The sequence below is a fragment of the Chelonia mydas genome, chromosome 3 (assembly GCF_015237465.2).
Source record: "Chelonia mydas isolate rCheMyd1 chromosome 3, rCheMyd1.pri.v2, whole genome shotgun sequence".
NCBI classification, from domain to species: Eukaryota; Metazoa; Chordata; order Testudines; family Cheloniidae; genus Chelonia; species Chelonia mydas.
This window is the reverse complement of record NC_057851.1, coordinates 153,113,709-153,135,927: the sequence shown is the minus strand read 5'-3', so window position 1 is coordinate 153,135,927 and position 22,219 is coordinate 153,113,709. Positions and strand designations below refer to the sequence as shown.

General features: G+C 42.2%; 1 protein-coding gene across 3 annotated transcripts; it reads left to right on the top strand.

The window, feature by feature from the left end:
- The first annotated feature begins 5,484 nt into the window (after nucleotides 1–5,484).
- Nucleotides 5,485–13,218, top strand: LOC102933381 (histone H3.3A). Of its 3 annotated transcripts, XM_037895626.2 has the most exons (5): nucleotides 5,556–5,622; nucleotides 6,270–6,420; nucleotides 7,145–7,299; nucleotides 8,872–9,025; nucleotides 12,582–13,218. In XM_037895626.2, exons 3-5 carry the CDS (start codon nucleotides 7,172–7,174, stop codon nucleotides 12,708–12,710), a joined length of 411 nt encoding a protein of 136 aa, XP_037751554.1. In that variant the 5' UTR covers nucleotides 5,556–5,622; nucleotides 6,270–6,420; nucleotides 7,145–7,171; the 3' UTR covers nucleotides 12,711–13,218. The 3 variants fall into 3 exon arrangements, with proteins under 3 accessions (XP_037751553.1, XP_037751554.1, XP_043399497.1); XM_037895625.1 differs by lacking the exon at nucleotides 6,270–6,420 and having other exon boundaries at nucleotides 5,485–5,622; XM_043543562.1 differs by lacking the exon at nucleotides 6,270–6,420 and having other exon boundaries at nucleotides 5,601–5,985.
- The last annotated feature ends 9,001 nt before the right edge of the window (nucleotides 13,219–22,219 follow it).

Below are 22,219 nucleotides of genomic sequence, written 5' to 3'. Positions count from 1 at the left end.
GAAACAAAACAATATTAGCTTTTGTTTAGAGAAACATTATCTAAGAATATAGTCATCAGATCTTTCTATTTAAGAGGCTGTTACCATATTACAGAACATAATTACAACATCTATAACATGTCAAAAATGTGTTTTGAGTAGTATAATGCTATGCAGAGGAAAGCAAAACAAAATGCACAAGTTTAGATAATCATAGAATCATAGAATATCAGGGTTGGAAGGGACCTCAGGAGATCATCTAGTCCAACCCCCTGCTCAAAGCAGGACCAATCCCCAATTTTTGCCCAGATCCCTAAATGGCCCCCTCAAGGATTGAACTCATAACCCTGGGTTTAGCAGGCCAATTGAACTCTTCAGCAAGAGGCTGCAGCTTCCATGATGAGGGCAGGCCCACAGATGTATTAAAAATATAGTAGTGGTACTTATTCATGTCAGTTATCCATACACTGAAACAATGTAACATATAATAAAAAGCAACATAAACATGTGGATTATAAGGACAATCAAAGGAAATGGAAACATAGTGTAAAACCAATCAACTATTTAAAAGTTCCTCAGTATTCTGTTTGGGACTTTTGTAATGTGTATTAGGAATATTGATTCTTTTGTAGTGTTAAATTTTAAGTGTTCCCCCTGCCCCCCATACAGTGGATATCGGTATACAAAACTTTCACAGCTGATATATATAATAACATTTAAAAACAGCTGTTGCAATACATATGCCAAACAGTGGATGATCCCACACATCATGAACTCCATGGTCCCTCTGCAATGTGCTGTGTGGCAGGCAGCAAAGATGTTATAAAAACCTGGTGCTGGTGTGGAGGGAATGTGATTATACGAGATGTTCCCTGCTCTGTGTAGCCATCACTTTCTCCTCCATAGGAAATTCACATGGCCATTGGGCCATGTAAAAAGTAGGGATTAGTTAATGCTGCTTCAAGTAGCATTTATTACCTTTCCTTGCTCTATGGCCCCCACTGGAAGGGTCAGAGAGTACAGACCACTGTCCAGAAATCAATGGCAGTATAAGTTTGCTTGTGCATATGTGGTGATGATGTTAGGGGAAGCCTGGAAGATGCAGACAGGATCAGTGTAAAGTTAAGCTTTGAGTCAGTTGGACTAAGCACATTCATAAGTCTTTGCAGGACTGAAACTATAACGATGGGGCAGAACTCATCTTGTTCAAACCCACAGCAAATCAGTACTAATCCAGAATCAGAAATAGAACTCAGGAGCACTGATTCTCAGTTCTCTGTGCTAATTCACCCCTATTTTCTCTTTTATAATGTTGTCTTTGAAATTCCTTTTGGGATAAAATTTCTCATGCTCAGGTGTTTTGCAAAGTGGGCTCACCTAGTTTCAGTAGTGCAACTGATGTCCAGCTCAAACAAGGTAGCTCAAAAAAGGTCTTTCTGTGACCTAAATACAAAATGTATTCAGCTGTAGGCTCTGCCTGGTTTCTTGGGTTTTGGTAGAAGGAAGACTGTCCGTCCATCCCCCGGCTTTACTTGAGGCCGGGTCTTTTACTGCTACTAGAGCACCTGCTGTGCTGTGCCTGGTCTGAACCCAGATTGTGAGGCATCTAGCATTTGTTAGTTTGCTTCTGTGTTAACCTTTTAACTCAATGTCTGAAAAACACATAAGAGACCAGCAGCACCCTCAGCTCTATTAACTATTCTCTGGTTCTCAAAAGTGTCCTCTCCCATAGGTGCTGGAACTAGGAGTGTGGGGGGTGCTGCAGCACCCCTGGCTTGAAGTGTTTTCCATTATATACAGTTTTGTTCAATGGCTGTCAGCACCCCCACTATAAAAATTGTTCCAGCATCCCTGTCCTCTCCAGCAAAAGATTGGGAAGGTAAAACTTGATATTCCTGGTACTTTTAGGGTACAAACAACAAGAAAAAAGTTTTGAATATTGTTTCAAATATTCATTATATATTCATAAATAAATCCATTTTTCTTTCTTTTGCAAGTTGCCTTTAAGGATATTAGAAACATTAGTAAGAAAAGAGGAATTGAGAAGAAGAAAATGTAAAGAATTTAAATTTAAAGAAAGTTAAAATATTTTGGGACAGATTCTCCCCTCAAATACTCATATGTGATTAATTTTGGCTTCAATGTGCATGGTTAACTGAGGGTACAGTTTGGTCCTAAAGATATTGTTGTAAAGTTTCAGTTCAACAGCGGGACAACAGCACAGCTGTAAGACCTGATGGGTAGATGCACATTTGATTTCTTCTTTTTCCTTGCTCATGGGTTGCTTGTCGGGGTTTCTTTCATTCACTATCTCCTGAACTCTTTGTTTTGGACCTGTGAGAAGGGAAAGGAACTGTGTATTGCATCTTGGGAATCAGAAGAAGTGATTAGGTCAAGAGCAGGAGACAGACTGAGTCAGCTGAGCCAGAATATTCATGCTTTGTCCCACCCCCCATGACATCATGGAATTCGAGGGAATTTCCACCAAAGGCAGAGCTCCTGGCTGGGAGAGCAGAATAGGGCAGTGGTTTTCAATCTTTTTTTCTGGGGACCCAGCTGAAGAAAATTGTTGATGCCCATGACCCAGTGGAGCTGGGGATGAGGGGTTTGGGGTGTGGGAGGGGCTCAGGGCTGAGGCAGAGGGTTGGGATGCGGCGGTAAGGGATTCAGGGTGTGGGAGGGGGCTCTGGGCTGGGGCAGGGGGCTGGGGTGTGGGAGGGTGTCAGGGCTCTGGCCTGGGGGTGCAGGCTCTGGGCTGGGGCTGGGATGAGGGGTTTGGGATGCAGGAAGGGGTTCTGGGTTTGGGAGGGGCTCAGGGCTGGGGCAGGGGATTGGGGTGCGGGGTTGGGGCACGGACTTATCTTCAGAGGCTCCTGGTCAGCGGTGCAGCTGGGGTGCAGAGACAGACTTCCCGCCTGTCCTGGCACCGCGGACCGTGCTGCGTCCCGGAAGTGGCCAGCAGCAGGTCCGGCTCCTAGGCAGAGGCGCGCAAGTAGCTTCACGCGACTCTCGCCCGCAGGCCCTGCCCCCCCCTGCAGTTCCTGTTGGCCGGTTCCCAGCCAATGGGAGTGCAGAGCTGGTGCTCGGGGCGGGGACAGCATGCAGAGCCCTGTGGCCCTCCTGCCTAGAAGCTGGACCCACTGCTGGCTGCTTCCGGAGGTGTGAGTGGTGTCAAAACAGGTAGGCACTAGCCTGCCTTCACTGGGCAGCATTGCTGACGGGACTTTTAACATCCCAGTCGGCAGTGCTGACCAGAGCGACCTAGTGCCTGACATGCCATAACCCAGTACTGGGTCGCGACCTGAAGTTTGAAAAATGCTGGAGTAGCGCATCATTCAAAGCAATGTTGAACTTGAGTTAAGCATAATTTAAGGTTATTAATACAAATTATATTAAACCTAATAGTAGGTTGAGAATGGAGTGTAAGCTTCCCCTTGCTCACTGGACTGTAATCTAATGGCTCAATCCTCCAGTCCTTATTTACATGAAGATTCCTGCTGAAATCAGTAGGAATATTCGTGCTAATCAAGACTGCAGAGTGAGACCCTAACTGCTAGGAAAAGACCTATATTGTAAATGGAATCCCATATCCAATGCAACACATGAAAGCATAGTTACTTTATTTTTACATTTTAATATTTTTACAGTTAATACCAACAATAATGGCCCTTAGGCTGGGCACTTCGTCTCATGTAATAATTGTCTGTGCTAATGGCCGTTAACTCTTCCAACTGGTCATTGAAGTCTGTTTGCACTGTTTCAGTAATAATGTTAATTTTGGGTGCCTGGCCTTTATTATTTTATATTGTATTTTATAATATCCTATTCTAATATCCTATTCTATAATATTATAGTTATTTACTCTGGGTCTTCTTTCTTGTTACCTCTTAAAGTGCAGTTCTACTTTAAAAAGTGACTGTAAAAGTATCAGAGGATAACAGGTTTGGTTTCTCTATTGATTTTTCCAGAGTTTACAGGTAAAATGATATTTTTTTCTAACTGCTAGCTTCACAAACTCATCTTAAGATCAGAGAGTCAAACTGTTTTTTTCTGGCTCTCTTGCATCATCACTTGTGGTAAAGCTTAGTTATATACCTGTACAACTGAAGACAATTGGGTTGCACAGGTGTAACTGACTACAGAATTTGACCCTGCAACTGTAACTTCACAAATCTGTTCATGATGGGTAAGTCAGAATAGAATGCAGTTCACTCTCCTATAGATATTTGAGCTTCTCAGGTTTAACAAAAATATAAAGTAAAATGCATGTTCTCATTAAATAGTAAAGCAACAAATATAACTCTGAATGAACACAGGAATCAGATCAGTTGGATGAGCAGGGGTCATTTTTACATAGTCACTTTTCTGACCATAACTGCACTTTCACCTTGGAATAACCTCCTGCTACTGATCCTCCAAGTGCCTTCTGTCATTTCCACTCTTTTCAAATCTCTCCTTATAAGCCATTTCTCCCACAAATCTTTTCCAAGCTGGACTTCTCCACAGTGATCCCTTCCCAGTCTCATGCACCCAAAAGTCTGATTTTGCAGGGAGGGGGAAGAGAATTCTTTCATCCTAGATTAATTTTAAGGCGGTTCTAAAAGTCTCACCTGGTTGCACTACAGGGTTTTGTTTTGTATGTGTTTGAACTAGATACCTGCAATTTCCCGAAAATACTTCTCCAGCCCTAGGACTGATCCAGCCCTTCAGATCTGAGCATCCTCCAACTTCGGAGGTGTCAAGAACCAGCTCTAGATCTGAATTTTTTCCAGCCATGTGTAATTTGATTTTTTAACCTCCCCACTTTCACTGTTCCAGCCTGTCAGTCCCTCAGACATTTTGCTTATGTTCTCTGGGGCAGGGACTGCGTCTGGCTCCCTAAAGCACCTTTGACATTTATGAATTACATTAGTGGCAGGCGGGAAGTGTTTGCGCTGTTGTACATGGTCGTGCCCGAGCAAGAGGAGCCTGTGGGACCCATCCAGGCAGTGCCCCGCAGGTGAGCCAGGACACGACTAATATTTTTATTTGTTCAGCGATTAGGGGCACAACAGTGTGGGGCTGCCTGGCCCTAGCCATCTCTGGGCGTGGAGACAGGGCAGCGGCCGGGTCTGGTTGCGAGGTGCGGCGCTGGCTACAGCTGGGGTATGGTACGGGCGGACGGCTACAGGGGGCCGGTTGCCGTTGGTCTGATCTCGCGCTGGCTGTTGGGCTCACGCCCGCGGCCGTTAGCCGCGGCAGAGTCCCCGGAGTGGCCTCGCGCTCCCTCCTGGCCGCTGGCCTCCCCCTCTGCTCGCGGGAAAAGGGAGGAGGGGAGGGAATCCCTCTCGCGCGCGCGGCGTGTCTTTTGTGTTTGTACACACAGAGCCCGGCTCAGAGGTTGCGCGGGGGCAGAGATGAGGGAGGGAGGAATGGGAGTGGGCGTGGCCAAGCCTTCCCTCCATTGTGCACCATTGGCCGCCTGGCGGAGGCCGGGGCGTGGCCGGGGCGGGAGAGGGCGGGGCCAGGCGGCGGGGACGGCCCTCGCGAGTCAGCCATCTTTCAATTGTGCTCTCAGCCGCCGCCGCCAGCAGCAGTAGCTGTAGCTCCTCCTCGCTTCCTCCCTCCCTGCACGGCAGCCGCTCTCAGCCCAAGCGGACGGGGGTAAGTCCCTGGCTCTCCCCCCAAGACTCCCCGCGCCCCGCCACTCGGCGGGGCCCCCATGGCCGCCCCCCAACCCGCCGCACAAACTTTTGGGGGCCAGAAATCGCTGCTGGGAAGCGGCAGCATCCGGAGTCCCCCTTCTCCTCGCCACCTTCCCCTGCTCAGCCAAGGAGCCTGAGCTGCTCCCTTCCCCAGCCCCCCCAGCCCCTCTTCGCTCGATCATTGCCCCCCTGTGCCCCCCTTACCCCCACTCCAGACCCCCACCAACACCCTCCCCAGCCCCTTAGCTACCTCCTGAGCCCAACATCTCCCCGGATCAGGGCTGGGAAGCAGCTGCAAAGAGGAGCCACTTGCCAGCCCAGGGTAACTCTCCTGCCTTCCTTCCCCTGCTCCCCACAGTTGTTGCTCAGCTTCACCATCTTGTCTCTTTTCTCTGGTCACCGACCATATTTTTTTCCTATTGCCTAAAAAACAATAAAAAAGGAAAGAAATTTGCAAAAGAAACAACCGCAACCCAGTGCATTTTTTTGCATTTTGATTGCAAACTTTTCCCCCATTCCCAGTTGATCTGCACCCACATGGTTTGGAGTTCCTTGTATTTTTTGCATTATTTTTTGCAATTTTATTTTTTTCCCTCTTTGCAAAAGGACTAGGGCTGCATTTCGTGATTGTTTCCATTTTGTTCGGGTCTGGGAGATGAGTTTGCCAGTGAGAGGCGCTTGGGAGCGAGGCAGCCTTGGAAAAGCAATTGCACAGAAAGAGGCAGAGAGGCAGCACCAAAAACAACCCCCCAAAAAAGTTTGTTGCTTTCTTGAACTTAAGTCAGACTCTTTTTGTTTGCGGAATAAATACCGATTTGCGTGTATTTGCTTTTTAATTTGCGGGCATAGCCGAGCGATTGCAATGGGCAGGTTGCTTTGCAGAAAGCATTGAGGGGCTGCTTGTCTACTTTCCCCCTCTCTACTGTTTTGAAAGAGGTATTTTTGCTCAATGCAGACTATAAATTGGATGCAAGCCCCCCAATGTTTTTCAGGTAATATTTGGAGCACTTTTCAGCTGACGGGGGGAGAGCTACAGGGGGCAGTAACAATCTCTTATCTGTTGTTTGAATCGACCTATTTAGGTTTTGCTGCTGCATCGTTCCTGTTTAACGCTTGGGTGAAACTGCATTTTAATAATAATCTGAGGTCTTCAGACACTTAATTTCTTTTGCAATTAGATAAATTAGACCGATGGGCCTTTTTGGCTAGTGTGTTTTCTCTTAATTCAGCAGTTGAAAGGGAAGGATTCCTTTATGTGGCAAGCAGTTACCTAGAGTCGCAGGTTCTGTTGTTAGAAGTGTGGTGTTTGCATGGTACAGAGGTATAATCGGGATCATTTTAATTGTTCAATGTTGTACGTCTTTTGATTCTTGTTAGACAATATTTTTAAGGTGTAAAAGATAAATCTGCATTTCTGGAACATCTGAGCTAGTGGCTAGTTTGTTGCAGTGTGTGATCGCATGGTAATTTTTTACCGATAGGTGTAAGGAAGAGAAGTTTTCAGGAACATGGCTCGTACCAAGCAAACTGCCCGTAAATCCACTGGTGGTAAGGCACCTAGGAAGCAGCTCGCTACGAAAGCAGCTCGCAAGAGTGCGCCCTCTACTGGAGGGGTCAAGAAACCTCATCGCTACAGGTACAGAAATTACCAGGGACAAAGCTTGTGATGCAACATCCCCTTAACCAAACGGAAACGTTTATCGGAGCAGAACTTTTTGCATTGGGGGAACTTTGATGGTTTTCTTTTTAATTCTTGATCAGGGTGATTTTTACAATGCTTTCATTATTTCACTACTTGATTATGAACAAGTTTTAAATAATCCACAATATGTTTTATGTTGAATATTTGCACAGTGGCTTAAATTTATGTGTAGTAATAGGCTTATTGAATAGATTATGAATTTTAAATTATATTTATGCAATTAAGACCTCGTTTAAGCATAAACAAATGTCATCCAAACATATATGCACTTTGTGATTTAGCTTCTAATTAATTTAAGTTTGGTAACAGAATTGGACTGAAACAAACTTTAATGCACAGAACTGATTTTAATTTACTTAAACTGGTACAATTTTGTCTTCACAGCTATTTTGCTATTTAATGAACTGACAGTGTAGTTAAGATATTCTACCATTAGAGGGCAGAACATGTCTACATATAAGCAGAATCTTTGCAAATAATTTTACGTTCAGTTAACCTAAAATGAAGACTTAAATAGAGGAGGAAATAGGTTAGAATTACAGGTAAATCTCTTGCTGACAATTATGTTGTAATAAACTCTTTCATCCGGAAGGATCCTTGCGCAATTAAGAGTTTTAACATACGATTGTTCATCTTGAGGGATAGTCATTGTTATTAAAGTGTGTGTGTTTTCTCTTTGAGAAGAGGAGCAGAAAGGCATTTTGGAAAGTGAATGTAATCTTGAAACACCGCAAATGCATATTTTAAGAATGTTTTAGTTTGCATTCATGGTCCATAAAGTAGTATTAGAGAATACAGATGAGAAGAGGGAGGTGGAAATTAATACTACAAATTAATACTACAAATTAGTAAGTAACTTAAGACAAACCCCAAATGTTCATAATAAATGAAATATACACAATAATCATGCCAGAAACGAACTGTGTATTTGCAAAAAGATGGCATTAACATGAATTTTTAGTTAAAACACTAATGTAAGAAAATTTGATGAGATTTTAAGCTCTTAGAATAAAATATAACCAAGGATATGATGTTTTTCAATGCCGTTTTTATGGTCATAGCTACAGGGTAGGGAGGGAGTGACCTGTTTTTGATGCGAATTAGCTGGTTGAGGTAAATCCTTGGGGAGAGTCTGTGGCTTAACTTGACCAGATAACTCATGTTAACACTACAACTTGCCTTGTCTGCACTAAGTTTAACACATGTTGGTTAGTGTACGTTAGCTAATGTGTTGCACACCTTTTTTTCATGCTGAAGACAAGGCTTTGGAGGGCCTACTCTAGTTGCTTATCCATAGATGGATGTTGAAGTTAATATATGAGTGATGAGATCAGGCCCTCTTTGTATGTCAAGATGTTTTTGTGTTGTAAATACTGAGATGCTTCTAGTAAAAACAGAGCATATACAAAACGTTCCTAGTTCAGATTAGAAGAACGTGTGTTATTTGATATTCTAAAATGATATAGAATATTTGTAAATGTTAATTATTTTTTTATTAATTAAAAGGCCGGGTACTGTGGCTCTCCGTGAAATCAGACGTTATCAGAAGTCTACTGAACTTCTGATCCGCAAACTTCCCTTCCAGCGTCTGGTGCGTGAAATTGCTCAGGACTTCAAAACAGATCTGCGCTTCCAGAGCGCTGCTATTGGTGCTTTGCAGGTAAAATTTATCGGAAGACTGATTTATTTTTAGGCCTAATTTAAAAGAATTTTTTTGTGCATGGATGTCTGTAGATGAGCTTGTGAAACTCATGGCAGTTGTCATACTGCTTAGATTTGTATGCATCTGTATTCATATTCAGAAGGTGGTTAAATGATATCCCTGTCTGCTAGTGTGGATTCCTAATAGTTTGAGTACTGTTTAACAAAATGTGTTACCTGGTGTTTCCTTATGCAAATATCTAAAAACATCACAAAGAACTAAAGAAGCATCCATAACTGAAACCTCTAATATCTTTTAAAAAATAATTTAAACAGATTAACTCTTAGAGTACCTTGAATACCTGAAAAAAGATTTATCAAGGAAATAATTCATCATGATGAGAGAGGAACTGCTGGAATATTGCTGTAAATATGCACACAAACTAATCTGCAGTAACTTTTATATAAGTATCCTTATGCTGGTAAAACATGGTAATGACTTAAAAGAATATTTTCTTTAGAGCAGTAGCTGATAGGGCCATGCTGTTGCCTTTGTTACTGTGGGGGAGAGGATGTGATAGGTCAGTTACATAAACTCATGTAATTGGCTGGGCTGTTTCTGTGGTTAGTCAAAATTTCACTCGATTGGTGGACTTCAGAAGTAGGCATTTACCGATTCAATTCTAGGTGAATTGATGCTACTGTGTTCAACTCCCCCGAAGTAATTAGCTTTTTGTTGTTGTATCATTTATAATTTGATAACATAATCTCGTCAATAAACAACTTTATAAAAATTCCATAAATATATTATTAAAATTGGAAATAGCTCTCATAAAAAATCTCTTAACTTATTAAATGCAGAAATAGTACTTTTCTCATAATAAACTGAGATAAATGTTCTATTCCTTCCCTCTCACTTAAATTTTGTAATAATTAACATCTTTGAAAGCCAAGCTCTTTGAGAATAGATAACCGGTGTGTTTGTAATTTAAGGTTTCAGGACACTCAAAAAACAAACTTCACTGAGCACACATTTAGGTAACCAGGGCTTCCTAAAATACAGTTAGTATAACAATGATTAATAATTGCAGATTTGCTAGCATTTCAGTTATGTACCACAAAGTATATTGGGAAATTGGTGGCTTTTATTGATCCTGCTCTTGGATTTATTTGGGCAACTTAAATCCTGAATAGTTCATTTTTTGTTACCTCTGCACATAAAAATAATTTGGCAATTTTCAATATTAAATTTTAATACAACTGTAACTTAATCATATAACTGGATAAAGCTGCTAATAGAATTATATTATAGCAGGGGTGGCCAACTGTGGTTTGCAAGCTGCATGTGGCTCTTTTACAATTAGTGAGGCTCGTGGTGTCCCCCCCATGTCTTTCTCTCCCCCCCCACCCCAAATTCTCTAGCTACCAGATGGGAGGGGAGCTCGGGGCTTTTGCCCTGTGGCAGCATAGAGGGGCTAGGGGCTTCTGCCAGAGACAACTGGTGCCTGTTGAGAGTTGGGGAGGGACAACCCTTTAAATTGTGCCCGCCCCGCAACAGCTTGAGGCATGTCCCCAAACCTCAGCAGCTCTTCCCTGCAGCTCCCAGGTGTTAGCTCCGCTGCATGGAGAGGCAGCAGCATATAAGGAAAGGTTCTCCCTGCAGCGCCCAGCTGTTTGCCTGCTGGCACAGGCCACAGCTCCCAGCTTGCTGGCTCCAGCAGCTGTTGTGCAGAGAGGGGGCCTGGCGGCACCATGTGACCAAGCAGGGCCAGCAAACCCTGGCAAAAATCTGGAGGACATGACCCCCCATGCCTCCCCATGCGTTGCCTCTGGTTTCTGCCCAATGTAGAGGGGGGTCTCGGTGTTTCAGCCCTGCGGAGCATACCTGCTGAGGCTTGGGACTTCAGCAGGAGTGGGGCTGGAGCCCTGAGACTCCCCTCTCCCCTCAGGGCTGAAGTCCAAAGCCCTGACAGGCATACCCCAACTCTTAAACTTCTGAAGGTTATTGTATGCAGCTCGGGGGGTGAGTAAGTTTGGGCACTCCTGCGTTATAGCATCCTTTCTTCTCTTCTCATTGTGAAAAATAGTAGTGCCTACTTGTCTTGTTAAAGTTCTGTCTTCAGGTAATTAGAAGGACCAAATGTTTCAAGTGGGTGGCTTGTCTCTAAATGATTTTGCTTTATTATTTCTAAAGCAAAGTCTGTGGTTTATGACCCATACATGCTTAACTTCAACAGCTGATTTTAGTGGGGCATCACATGCTTAAAGTTAAGCATTTGCGTAATTGTGGGCTTGTGGCGTGAGGCTTTTAAATCCTTAACTGGTGTTTTAAAACCTAGTGGGAGATTCTCAAGATTTTGGGGTTTGTCTACACTAGTTTTTTTAAACCTGGAATTAATTGATTGCAAATTAACTCAAGGCTGCTAAAACACTTCAAAGGCTAATTTGGACATACCCCTTTTGTTTCAGGATAGAAACCTTTGGTTTACTCTAGTGCTCAGCGTAATGGTAATCTTGCAAGGCAAAAAGGGCATGTGTGTTTATTTTTCCAATCCTGTTGGCTCATCCTACTTACCTGAACATGATTGAAAAGCCCTATTAAGATGCAGGATAAGTTGTATTGAGGCTATGTTGTAAACTGTGTTCCCTTCCCCCTCAGGCTTTAACTTGAGCACTTCACTATATGTTAAAGGCAGCGTGTCTGGTCTACACTAGGCTTTTAACGTATGTTCGGCCTTGTTGTCGGTAGGAAAAGCTGTGTGCTGAACTCAAAATAACTAATTCCAGGAAAAATCCTAGTGAGGAAGGGTAGTTTTCACATGAATTAGCAGGTCAAGTTAAAGAAGATGTGGGAGCCTAAGCACCTTTTGGTCGTCAAGACACGCCTTTACTAGTGCCACAGTTGTCCTATTATTCCATTCACAAGTACAAGTCAAAAGAAAGTTCAGCATCAATCAATCTACTGTGTAAAAACTTTAAGCAGTCTTCCAAATTTGCTTTACAGGTATAGAAGCTGAAGAGCATCTGTATTGGCTTTGTACCTGTTTCTGTATTTTGCATTTTAGAAGCTAACTTGAAGGTTACTTGATGTTAGAATTCAGACTCTTGCTCGCTTCAAACAGTGTAAGCTGTTCTACTGAGTTTAGTGTCACTCTGAATCATAATAATGGGCTTAAAGTTCCCAGTCAAAGTATTTTAAAATGATTAAATATTTCTTTCTTTAATTGTAGGAGTACTGTTGTAGCTATAATACTTCCCAATATCTTATGTTTTGGTCAAAGTATCTCTGTAATCATCTTCCAGAGAATATCAGCTAAATAGCAGAGGTATACCAAACTTCATTTGGCTGAAAGTACAGAAAATCATTATCTGTGGAAGTAAAAGTCATACAGGTTGGCTGTTTGTAGGGAAGCAGTGAGAGAGACTGACACACTATTGAAAATACTAAACTGTTGGTATCTTTAATAGATATGTTCCTAGACTTACGATTACTTGAGATTCTGTCATGGACTCCTGTATTCTTTTAGGTGCTGTGTGTGTAAAAAGTCTTTAACTCTTTGTTTCTTCTATAATAGGAGGCAAGTGAAGCCTACCTGGTTGGCCTGTTTGAAGATACCAACCTCTGTGCTATCCATGCCAAACGTGTCACAATCATGCCAAAAGATATCCAGCTAGCACGCCGCATACGTGGAGAGCGTGCTTAAACTCCACTATGGTGGGTTTGTCCTCAATACAAATCTCTTCTTCCTGTTATTGGTAGTAATGAACGTTAGATATTTTTTTTCCATGGGGTTAAAAGGTACCTAAGTATATGGTTGCAAATGGAAACATAGGGGACAGAATCGGGTATTGGCAAGTTTTTTTTCCATTTTCATTTGTGTGTGGATTTTTAATATAAATGCGGGGACATAGAGCATTAATGCAGTCAAAAATGTTTCAGTGAACAAGTTTCAACAATTCAAGTTTATAGCAATTATAAATAAACCTGTCAAATTTTTCTGGACAATGCCAGCATTTGGATTTTTTTAAAACAAGTAAATTTCTTATCGATGGCAATTAAATGGTGTTTGTAGCATTTTTATCATACAGTAGATTCCATCCATTCGCTATACTTTTCTAACTGAGTTGTCCTACATGCAAGTACATGTTTTTAATGTTGTCTGTCTTCTGTGCTGTTCCTGTAAGTTTGCTATTAAAATACATTAAACGACACCTGCTTTTAGTCTTGTTTTTTAAACCTTCTACTTGGATCGTCCGAGATACAAGTGGTTCAATGTATGGGGTTTTGGACAACTTTTCTACCGATTCCTCTTCCTGCTCCAGGTTTAATACTGAAAAGTAACGTTTCCAGCATCGTTTTAACGTTCGCTCAGGCCCAGAAGAGTGTGTCCTAGCAATAACTGTGAAGTAGCTGCTTTTTTTAAAAAGAAAAAAGTTTCTTCACTGGTGGAGGAAAGTGAGAGCTTTGAGCCTCTAATCACTTCAGGGTTAAGCAACACTTTTTGATAAGTGTATTAAATAGGTAAAGAGACTGGGATGTGGAAGTAGTATGGAAAGCAAGAAGAAAGTCACTGGGTAAGAGTTCTAAATTTCACTATATATTTAAAAAAAAAAAAAAAATTGTTGGTAATTTGACCTTTTTTTTTACTTCAATTAAAAACTGTTCGTTCGTGCAGAGTCTGGAAGTAAACCTTCAGTCCATGCAGAACATAATCAAAAGAACCTAGGGCAAACCAAGGTAAAATGCCTTTTTTTTTTTTTTAAAAAATTCATCTCTTCCCCTTCACCACCATCCCCACTCCGCCCACCATCTCATTCTCAACCAGGTAATGTTTACTTTGTTTTGATGAGTGCCTTTTTTTGAACAAAGTTCTTTGCCCTGGTTGAGAACTCAGCATATGCACAATTGCTTGTAATTCCTACTCCCTGTTCAAAATAATAATATAGTACTTGCATGATAAGTCATCTTTTTTTAGTTTTGATCTCTCATGCAAGTAGTGAATCAAGCTGGGTAGGTACTGCAAATGCTCATATTGGAGTATCAGTTTTATTTTTTAAACTCTCCTTGATTGTGCCTCTTGTTCATTTTAAATGACTGTTCCAGCAAAAAAAATTCTGGCTGAAACTGCCTTCTGTAAGACTTGATTAATTTTGAATTCATAACAGTGGTTAACTTCATTGGAAACTTGACTTTAAGGATTCTTTTCATCGAGCTGAGGAAGAACATACCACATTACTCATTTTTAGTCAACAGCTCTAATATCTAACTAATTTCTGCTCTGTAATTCATGTACAGGTAATAATCTGAGTGAAATTCTCCCCGTGCAGAGTCCCTACAAAACCTGTGTGCCCCTGAGTCCCTCAAAAAAAGGACTTCATGGCACAGAGGCTTTATGCAAGCTCTTAGCACAGGGATGGGCAGACTACGGCCTAGGGGCTGCATCCGGCCCTTCAGACGTTTTAATCCAGCCTTTGAACTCCCACCAGGGAGCAGGGGTCCGGGGCTTGCCCCGCTGTAACCGGAGAGCAGGGTCAGGGGCTTGCCCCACTCCGTGCATACCGTGGCTCTGCACGGCTCCCAGAAGCAGTGGCATGGCCCCTTTCTGGCTCCTATGTGTAGGGGCAGCCAAGGGGCTCTGCCCGCCCTAAGCGCCACCCCCGCAGCTCCTATTGGCTAGGAACCACGGCCAATGGGAGCTGCAGGGACGGTGCCTGCGGATGGGACAGGGTACAGAGCTGCCTGGCCGTGCCTCCGCATAGAAGCCGGAGGGGGGACATGCTGCTGCTTCTGGGAGGTGCTTGAGGTAAGCGCCGCTCAGAGACTGCACCCCTGATCCCCCGCCCATGCCCACACCCTCACCCCTTGCCGCAGCCCTGATCCTCCTCCTGCCTTCTGAACCCCTTAGTCCCAGCCTGGAGCACCTACCTTCCTGCACCCCAAACCCTCATCCCCAGCCCCATCACAGAGCATGCACCCCCAGCCAGAGCCCTCAGCTCCCACCCCTGCACCCCAACCCCTTGCCTCAGCGCAGAGCCCCCTCCCGCACACTGAGCTCCTCATTTCTGGCCCCACCACAGAGTTTACACACCAAGTCAGAGCCCTCACCCCCTCCTGCACCCAATTTTATGCGCATTCATGGCCCGCCATACAATTTCCACACCCAGATGTGGCCCTTAGGCCAGGAAGTTTGCTCACCCCTGTCTTAGCACAAGGGTGAACTTCATCTTCTGCAGATACCTTCAAACAGTAGAGATTCATGATCTGTTTTGGCAGTTCCTGAAGAGAGAGAGCCAAAACTTATTCAATAAATCATGTTCATAACTTGTCCAGCTCTAGTAGTAATGAATACTATCTGCCAGCATTGTTCAAGTCTCTTAATGGAGTAGCTTGTCGAGGAAAAGTAATGCCATACAGTGTAGTTAGAGCAGATCATTTGATGCTAAACCTGTCCAAATCTGTGAACCAAATATCAATTAACATTTGATTGACTGTCTTAGAAGAACCAAACCAAGGTGAGCAGCAAAGATTATTTAACTGAATTGAAATTTCAAGCCTGCCCTCTCTGCACGTACGTCTGGTAAACTCACTTTAACATAAACAGCCTATATTCAGACATCAACTGCCTGCAATGTCATATAGTTAGAGCCCTACCAAATTCACTGCCATGAAAAATGCATGGACTGTGAAATACGGTCTTTTGTGTACTTTTACCCTATACTATACAGAATTCATGGGGGAGACCCTGCATTTGAGAAATGCTGGTCCTGACCCAAAAGGGAGTTGCGGGGGGCGGGGGTCACCAAGGTTATTTTAAAGGGTTGTGGTATTGCCACCCTTCTGTGCTGACTTCAGAGCTGGCTGGTCAGAGAGCAGCAGCTGTTGGCCAGGTGCCCAGCTCTGAAGGCTGTGCCCCGCCAGCAGCAGCGCAGAAGTAAGGGTGGCAGTACTATACCATGCCACCCTTATTTTTGCATTGCTACCTTCAGAGCTGGGTGACTGGAAACCAACGGCTGCTGACTTGAGGGCCCAGCTCTGCAGGCAGCAGCACAGAAGTAAGGGTGGTAATACCATACCAGGCCATCCTTTCTTCTGCGCTGCTGCTGGCAGTGGCTCTGTCTTCAGAGCTGGGCTCCCAGCCAGCAGCTGCTGCTCTCCAGCTGCCCAGCTCTGAAGACAGTGCCGCCGCCAGCAGCAGCGCAGAAGTAAGGGTAGCTGTACCGCAACCACACGAAAACACCTTGTGACACCCCCTCCCCTCCACCCCCAAACTTAGGTCAGGAGGGACCCCTACAATTACAACACCGTGAAATTTCCGATTTAGATAGCTGGAATAATGAAATTCATGATTTTAAAAATCCTATCACTGTGAAATTGACCAAAATGGACTGTGAATTTGGTAGTAGGGCCCTACCTATATTTGAATTTCCAGTTTATATACATCAGCTGATAACGCCTAAACTGGTTAAATTAATCAAATTTTCTGGCAATGATGTTGGCTATTTTCCTATAACTTGAACTCAAGTATTGGTAGGTAAAGGAAGGGAGGGACTTAAATTCCCCCCCACACACATCAGAAAAATAAGTCTAAATGTGTCGGTATGGGATATTAGTACATATTTTTTAATTGGGTTGGGGAGAATGGAATGATAAGGCACCAACTGACTATAGACTGCAAAACAGTCTCTCATAAAGAATTTAAACACTTTATTTAAAGCTAATAAAACAAAAGCCTTAAATTGACCAAAGCAAGAGAATTCAGAATGGAAGGAAGGCTGATAGCCAAACCTAAACTTGCCACGTTTTTCTTGCAGTCAGTATTGAAGCATGTAATGTTAGACTGTTCTCAGATTCTTGCATCTTTCCAAAGTGCTAGTTACAACTGTTACACCCCTAAAGAGGTGGTGTGCAGTGAAGCCTGGTATGATTTGTTAGGAGCATATTTTCCCCCCAAATCTTTTATTAAAAGAGCTTGTAATTTGAATATTAAGTACCTTTCCCCTGTAAAAAGAAAAGGAGTACTTGTGGCACCTTAGAGACTAACCAATTTGCATCCGATGAAGTGAGCTGTAGCTCACGAAAGCTTATGCTCAAATAAATTGGTTAGTCTCTAAGGTGCCACAAGTACTTCTTTTTCTTTTTGTGAATACAGACTAACACGGCTGCTACTCTGAAACCTTTCCCCTGTAAGTTATTCCTGTGGAATTTTGGGCCTTTAGCTTCTGCCCCCATTGTAAAGAAAGCAGTAGATTTGTGAATATAATTTACACCAGAGTATTGCTTTACATTCAGTTGTTTCTATAGTGTCCCCCTCCCACTTTGCCCTTTCAATATTTACCATGAGAAGCAGCAGAAGAGTTCCTGAATTGATCTGATTTTTTTTTTAAGTAAAATAATCTTACCATTAGACAAGTGTCACTTTTTACAAACTTGCACTCAGTATTAATAAGCTGTATCATCTCCTAGCTCAGTGAATATGCAAATACTAAATAAGTAAATTTAGGTGCCTAGTCTCTTGAGAATGGACAGGAAATGTGAAGTCTCCAGTTTTTTTCGTCTTGGAATGAGATCTACATGGATTTAACTTTTTTTTTTTTTTTTTTTTTAACCTGTGTGGAGAGAATCAGGCTGTAGACCAGGGAGTTCTTAAACTAGTGTATGAGCTTCATGTTCCGTCCATTCACTTCACAACAATTTTTTTTAGTAGGATGGCATGCGAACCTATAAAACTTAAGAGCCACTGTCCTAGATCCTTCTCAGTGTAACGTCTCTAAGAGCCATGATGACAGTGACTTCCTTGCTGGATTGGGAATTTGCCTTAAAGGCAGCTTCCACAGTGCAGGAGGGCTGGGAGGACAAACATGCTGGTGTTAATTTAAGTACAGAAGTTGCTCAGGGAGAGAGGACAAAGCTGCTGCTGTTGCTAGCTTTTACCCACTCCTTCCCACTGCTGTAGCACCTCTGCTTTTGGTGTCAGGGAAGGAAAACAGTATTAAGGCACTGCTTCAGCTTAGGCCAGTGGTCCCAAAGCTGTGGGGTGTGCCCTCCTGCATAGGGGCACGGAGGAACATTCAGGGTGACACACAGCCGGACCTGGGGCAGCCCTCATGGGATTTGGGGAGGGAACGCTGCCCAGCCCTGCCCTGTCTTCTGCCGCAGCCCCATCCCCAGCTCTGCCCTCATTCCCTCTCTGCCCCCAGGCCAGTTCTACCTAAGGCCCCAGCTCCAGCCCCATCCCCAGTTCTGCCCCCAGCTCTGCCTTCAGCACAAACTCCTCTTCTGAGCCAACTGGGCAGTAATGGAAGGGTGGGGCGTGCCAGGAAAAGTTTGAGCACCACTGGTCTAGGCTGAGAGCTGCTAGATGTGTGTACACTCTACTCGTAGAAGGGATGTGCATGAAATAGCTCTACCAAGTCTGCTAAGTTTTAAGATGCTGACCTTGGTTGTGTGTTCTTTTCTAAGGTGGCTAGTGTTTCCTGGCAATCCATTCCTAAAGTGGCTTAGCAGAGTGCAGCTCCAATCACTCCTTCAGTTGGGAGACAGACTAGTACTGCTGCTCAGTATACTTGCAGAGTGTTACAAGTAACTCAAGAAATTATATTTTGATAAGTGCAATGCCCCCCCCGCACATTAGCACACAGCCATTGTATTGTTTGACTGGTGTGAGCAGCAGCTACCGGTGGGTCTGGTTGCCCTCTATGTATGCAATGTGGGCATCAACTGCAAAGAAATTCATACTATAGTTGAAAAGACTGTTAAAACTCAGTGCAGGTACTGAATATACTTTAACTGGTCTCTTTACATTAAGAAAATACTGCTGTTAAAAAGCAAAACAATGAAGTTGGCTGGAGTTCTCCCTCCTGTTGCTGACAGGTGAAGAAGTAGTTTAGTTATTTCCCCCATATAACTTCCATTGGCTGATAACTGTTAAAATGTTTTATTACTGTCAAAGTTTTTAATTTTCTTCTGATAAAATCAATGAGCCAGCCCTCTGAAAATAAAGAAATCTGTGCTCCTTGGGTGAGATCAGTCATGAGGAAGCTATTTGCAAAATAATCTAAATTCACCCACTTGGTTGTGCAAAAGTGTCCCTCTAAAATAGCTCACATGAGCAATGGCAGGTGTGTGATCTGAGTCCTGTAGCTTTATACTTTAACTGGACATACAAACTAATTTTAACATGATTTTAAGGGGTGTTGCTTCCTGTACCAATTTTAAAAAATAGTTTTCTATAATGAAAGGTTGCTTGTGGGAGGGAGATAGAGACTGAGGATACAAATTGTTGGTGCAGGGGTGTGAATGTTCAGTAGGAACAGGTCTGTGACCACCATATGATCAGAATACAGCAACAGCTTTTGTTTAGTAGTAGCATAGTCTTGTCTAACATTTAACTTATCCAACTATCACTTTGTAGAACTGCTTTTAATTAAACTAACAAGGTATTAGATAAGTCTCTGTATTTGCTTACCGGTCTTGTATGATACCACATCTGGCACCCTGGGTAATCGAGAGGCTATGATTGAGTGTGCATAAAAACTGACCTGTTCTCACATCCCCAGAAGGGATGATCTCTCCATGTTAGGGTTCAGGTGCACAGGGCACTATTAGGCAAAATTGTCCTGCAGCTGCTGCCTGTGAAGCATCTGTTTGTGTGGATAAATATAGAGTTGCCATTCTAGCATGTTTCTCAAGCACTATGCTTTTTTTTTTTTTTTAGTCTGTTGTAAAATCCTTACCAATGTCTGGTGCTAACGGAAGAGCATCTCCGTGTTCTTTGGAGTCTAGAACAGCCAACAATTAAAAAGAAATAAAGATTTTTTTGAAGTAGCAGAGTTAAACATGACCCATCTTTGGCATTTTCTATGTGAAAATTCACTGAACTGTCCATGGATGCATGAAAATGTAATTTTTATAAAAAGAAAAGGAGTACTTGTGGTACCTTAGAGATGGCTGTTACTCTGAAACCAATTTTTATAAAGAGACTTTAGAGAATAAATTATGGATCATCCTTTGAATTCTCAATGAATGGTTCGCATTTAGGGTTGGGGAAAGGTCTGATATTTCTTATACACAAATATTGCCTTGTTTGACACTGAAATAAAAACAGAAATATTGCATTGTCTGCAAAACATGCAAATGGGGCATATCTGCAACAAAGGCACAAGAAAAGTAATGGAAATTAGAAGGCAGTGGTGTCATTTGCCTAAAAAAGGTTTTGGTGAAAGCTTAGTGTCCATCTAAAATTTCATATTTAAAAAAACCTGGTTAGAATGTAGGTTTCTGAAATAAAGTTCCCCGTTGTAGACAACAAAAATTAAATAGGTAGGCTATTGAATCATAGCTGCAACTTTGCTGCACGCAGGGGTTAAATTTATTATCATGTGAATATACACTAGGGGATGAGTTTAACCTAGTAACTGTATTGACTTCAGTAATTACCATGGGGATGAAAATGAACTGGCCCACTGCCTGTTAATTGTCACAAATATGTTAGATTCCTTTCAATGTTTAAATACCTGTGAGCAAGGCATTTAAGAGCATATATACATTCCTGAACAATTTTACTTGGTCACATTTCCCCTATACATTTTATGAAGACTCAAGACATTCCAGAAAATATGCTGCCAGAAGAGCTGAATTAAAAGCAAGGTGTCCATATTTACTAAATTAACATGCCAAATTCAAACATAAAATCTCCAAGATTTTATACATCTATTAGAAACTAATTGCGTGTAATGTGAAAGAAACTGAAATATAAAATTGTTAGTGTTTTTATGATTCTGCTGTATCAAATCCTTCAGATGGTATAGACCTTGACAGCAGGACTAATTAGTTACCAAGAAACTTTCGGCCCAAAATGTTAGCCTGTCTTAAATATATAAGAAACTCAACGCATTTAAAAAATTTATTTTAGTAAAAATAATTGTTGGATTTGATCACCTCATGTGCAGGATTTAAAGCCCCAACATTTCGGCACTGGGCTAGTACATTAGAACCTGAAAATAACTTACTTTGTAACTTCAGACTCATTAGTTTGTTTTCACTGTCTAAGCAAAGTGACTTATGAAAAGTTAGCCAGCAATAGAAATAGTGAAAAATGAACTCAATTTTTAGCAGTATTGTATTTTACTATATAACTGTGTTGTATTAACAATATAACATGGTTAGTATCAAGTATTAGTAATAAGGATTTTTTAAAAAGTATGAACAAGTTATTGTCCCAATTCAGCACTCTTCAAAGTTTTATAAAGCTGGGTCTCTGGTTTGCTGTTTTCCCAGAACGTCTTTATATTTTTGAAGAGCAAACTTTTGTGTTCTGATTAGTCAATGCAAAAATGGAACAATGGAGCTAATAATTATTAAAATATTAGTAAAATTAAATGTAATCCGCCCACCAATTTGGGTGAAATTTGGGTTTTGGTGAAAACTTAGTGTCCATCTGAAATTTCACATTTAAAAAAACCTGGTTAGAATGTAGGTTTCTGAAATAAAGTTCCCTGTTGTAGACAACAAAAATTAAATAGGTAGGCTATTGAATCATAGTTGCAACTATGCAAAAATGGAACAATGGAGCTAATAATTATTAAAATATTAGTAAAATTATATGTAATCCACCCACCAATTTATTCAATATAAATTAAGGACTACAGGCACAACAAAAATTGACTGCAAATGCTTAGCCATGTGGTAATCTCCTATATTGTTTGATTTATGATTTAATTATTCATTGTTTTATAAATGTAATTGCATGGATGCAAACTGTGCTCCATTGACAAGTGAACGCACGAGGCAGCAGTGAGGCAGGATTCGGGGAGGGCATAGAAGCCTTGTCATGTAGGACCAAAAAGGCGGCTGACGCTGCCAACATGCTGAATTCAGGAAGCAAGACTGACCTGGAAATAACAAGGAGGAAAAAAAAAACCCCCAGTATGTGCCTGACTGTGATATTAGTGACTTCCTGATAATTTTACCAGATAGCGACTATCTGCTGAGATGGGCATTAAATAGAGAATGTCAGAGTGGAGAGCAAGCTATCAGTGTGGGTTAAATTCTCCTCTGCAGAAATGCAATATCTGCTGGTATCTGGTAATCGGCAGATGGTATGTGAGCATCTGCAGGGGATAGTGATTAGTATATAGCAGGAGGAGAATCGAGAGGGAAACTAGGGCAAAAGGACAAGAATGAAAAGGAATTTGTAAGGGTTCTTCATCAGGA

Excerpts from the sequence above, each read along its gene's own strand:
- LOC102933381 (XM_037895625.1), top strand. The coding sequence starts at position 7,172 with ATGGCTCGTACCAAGCAAACTGCCCGTAAATCCACTGGTGGTAAGGCA. Across the intron at positions 7,300-8,871 it reads AAGAAACCTCATCGCTACAG|GCCGGGTACTGTGGCTCTCC; the intron begins GTACAGAAATTA and ends ATTAATTAAAAG. Across the intron at positions 9,026-12,581 it reads CTGCTATTGGTGCTTTGCAG|GAGGCAAGTGAAGCCTACCT; the intron begins GTAAAATTTATC and ends CTTCTATAATAG.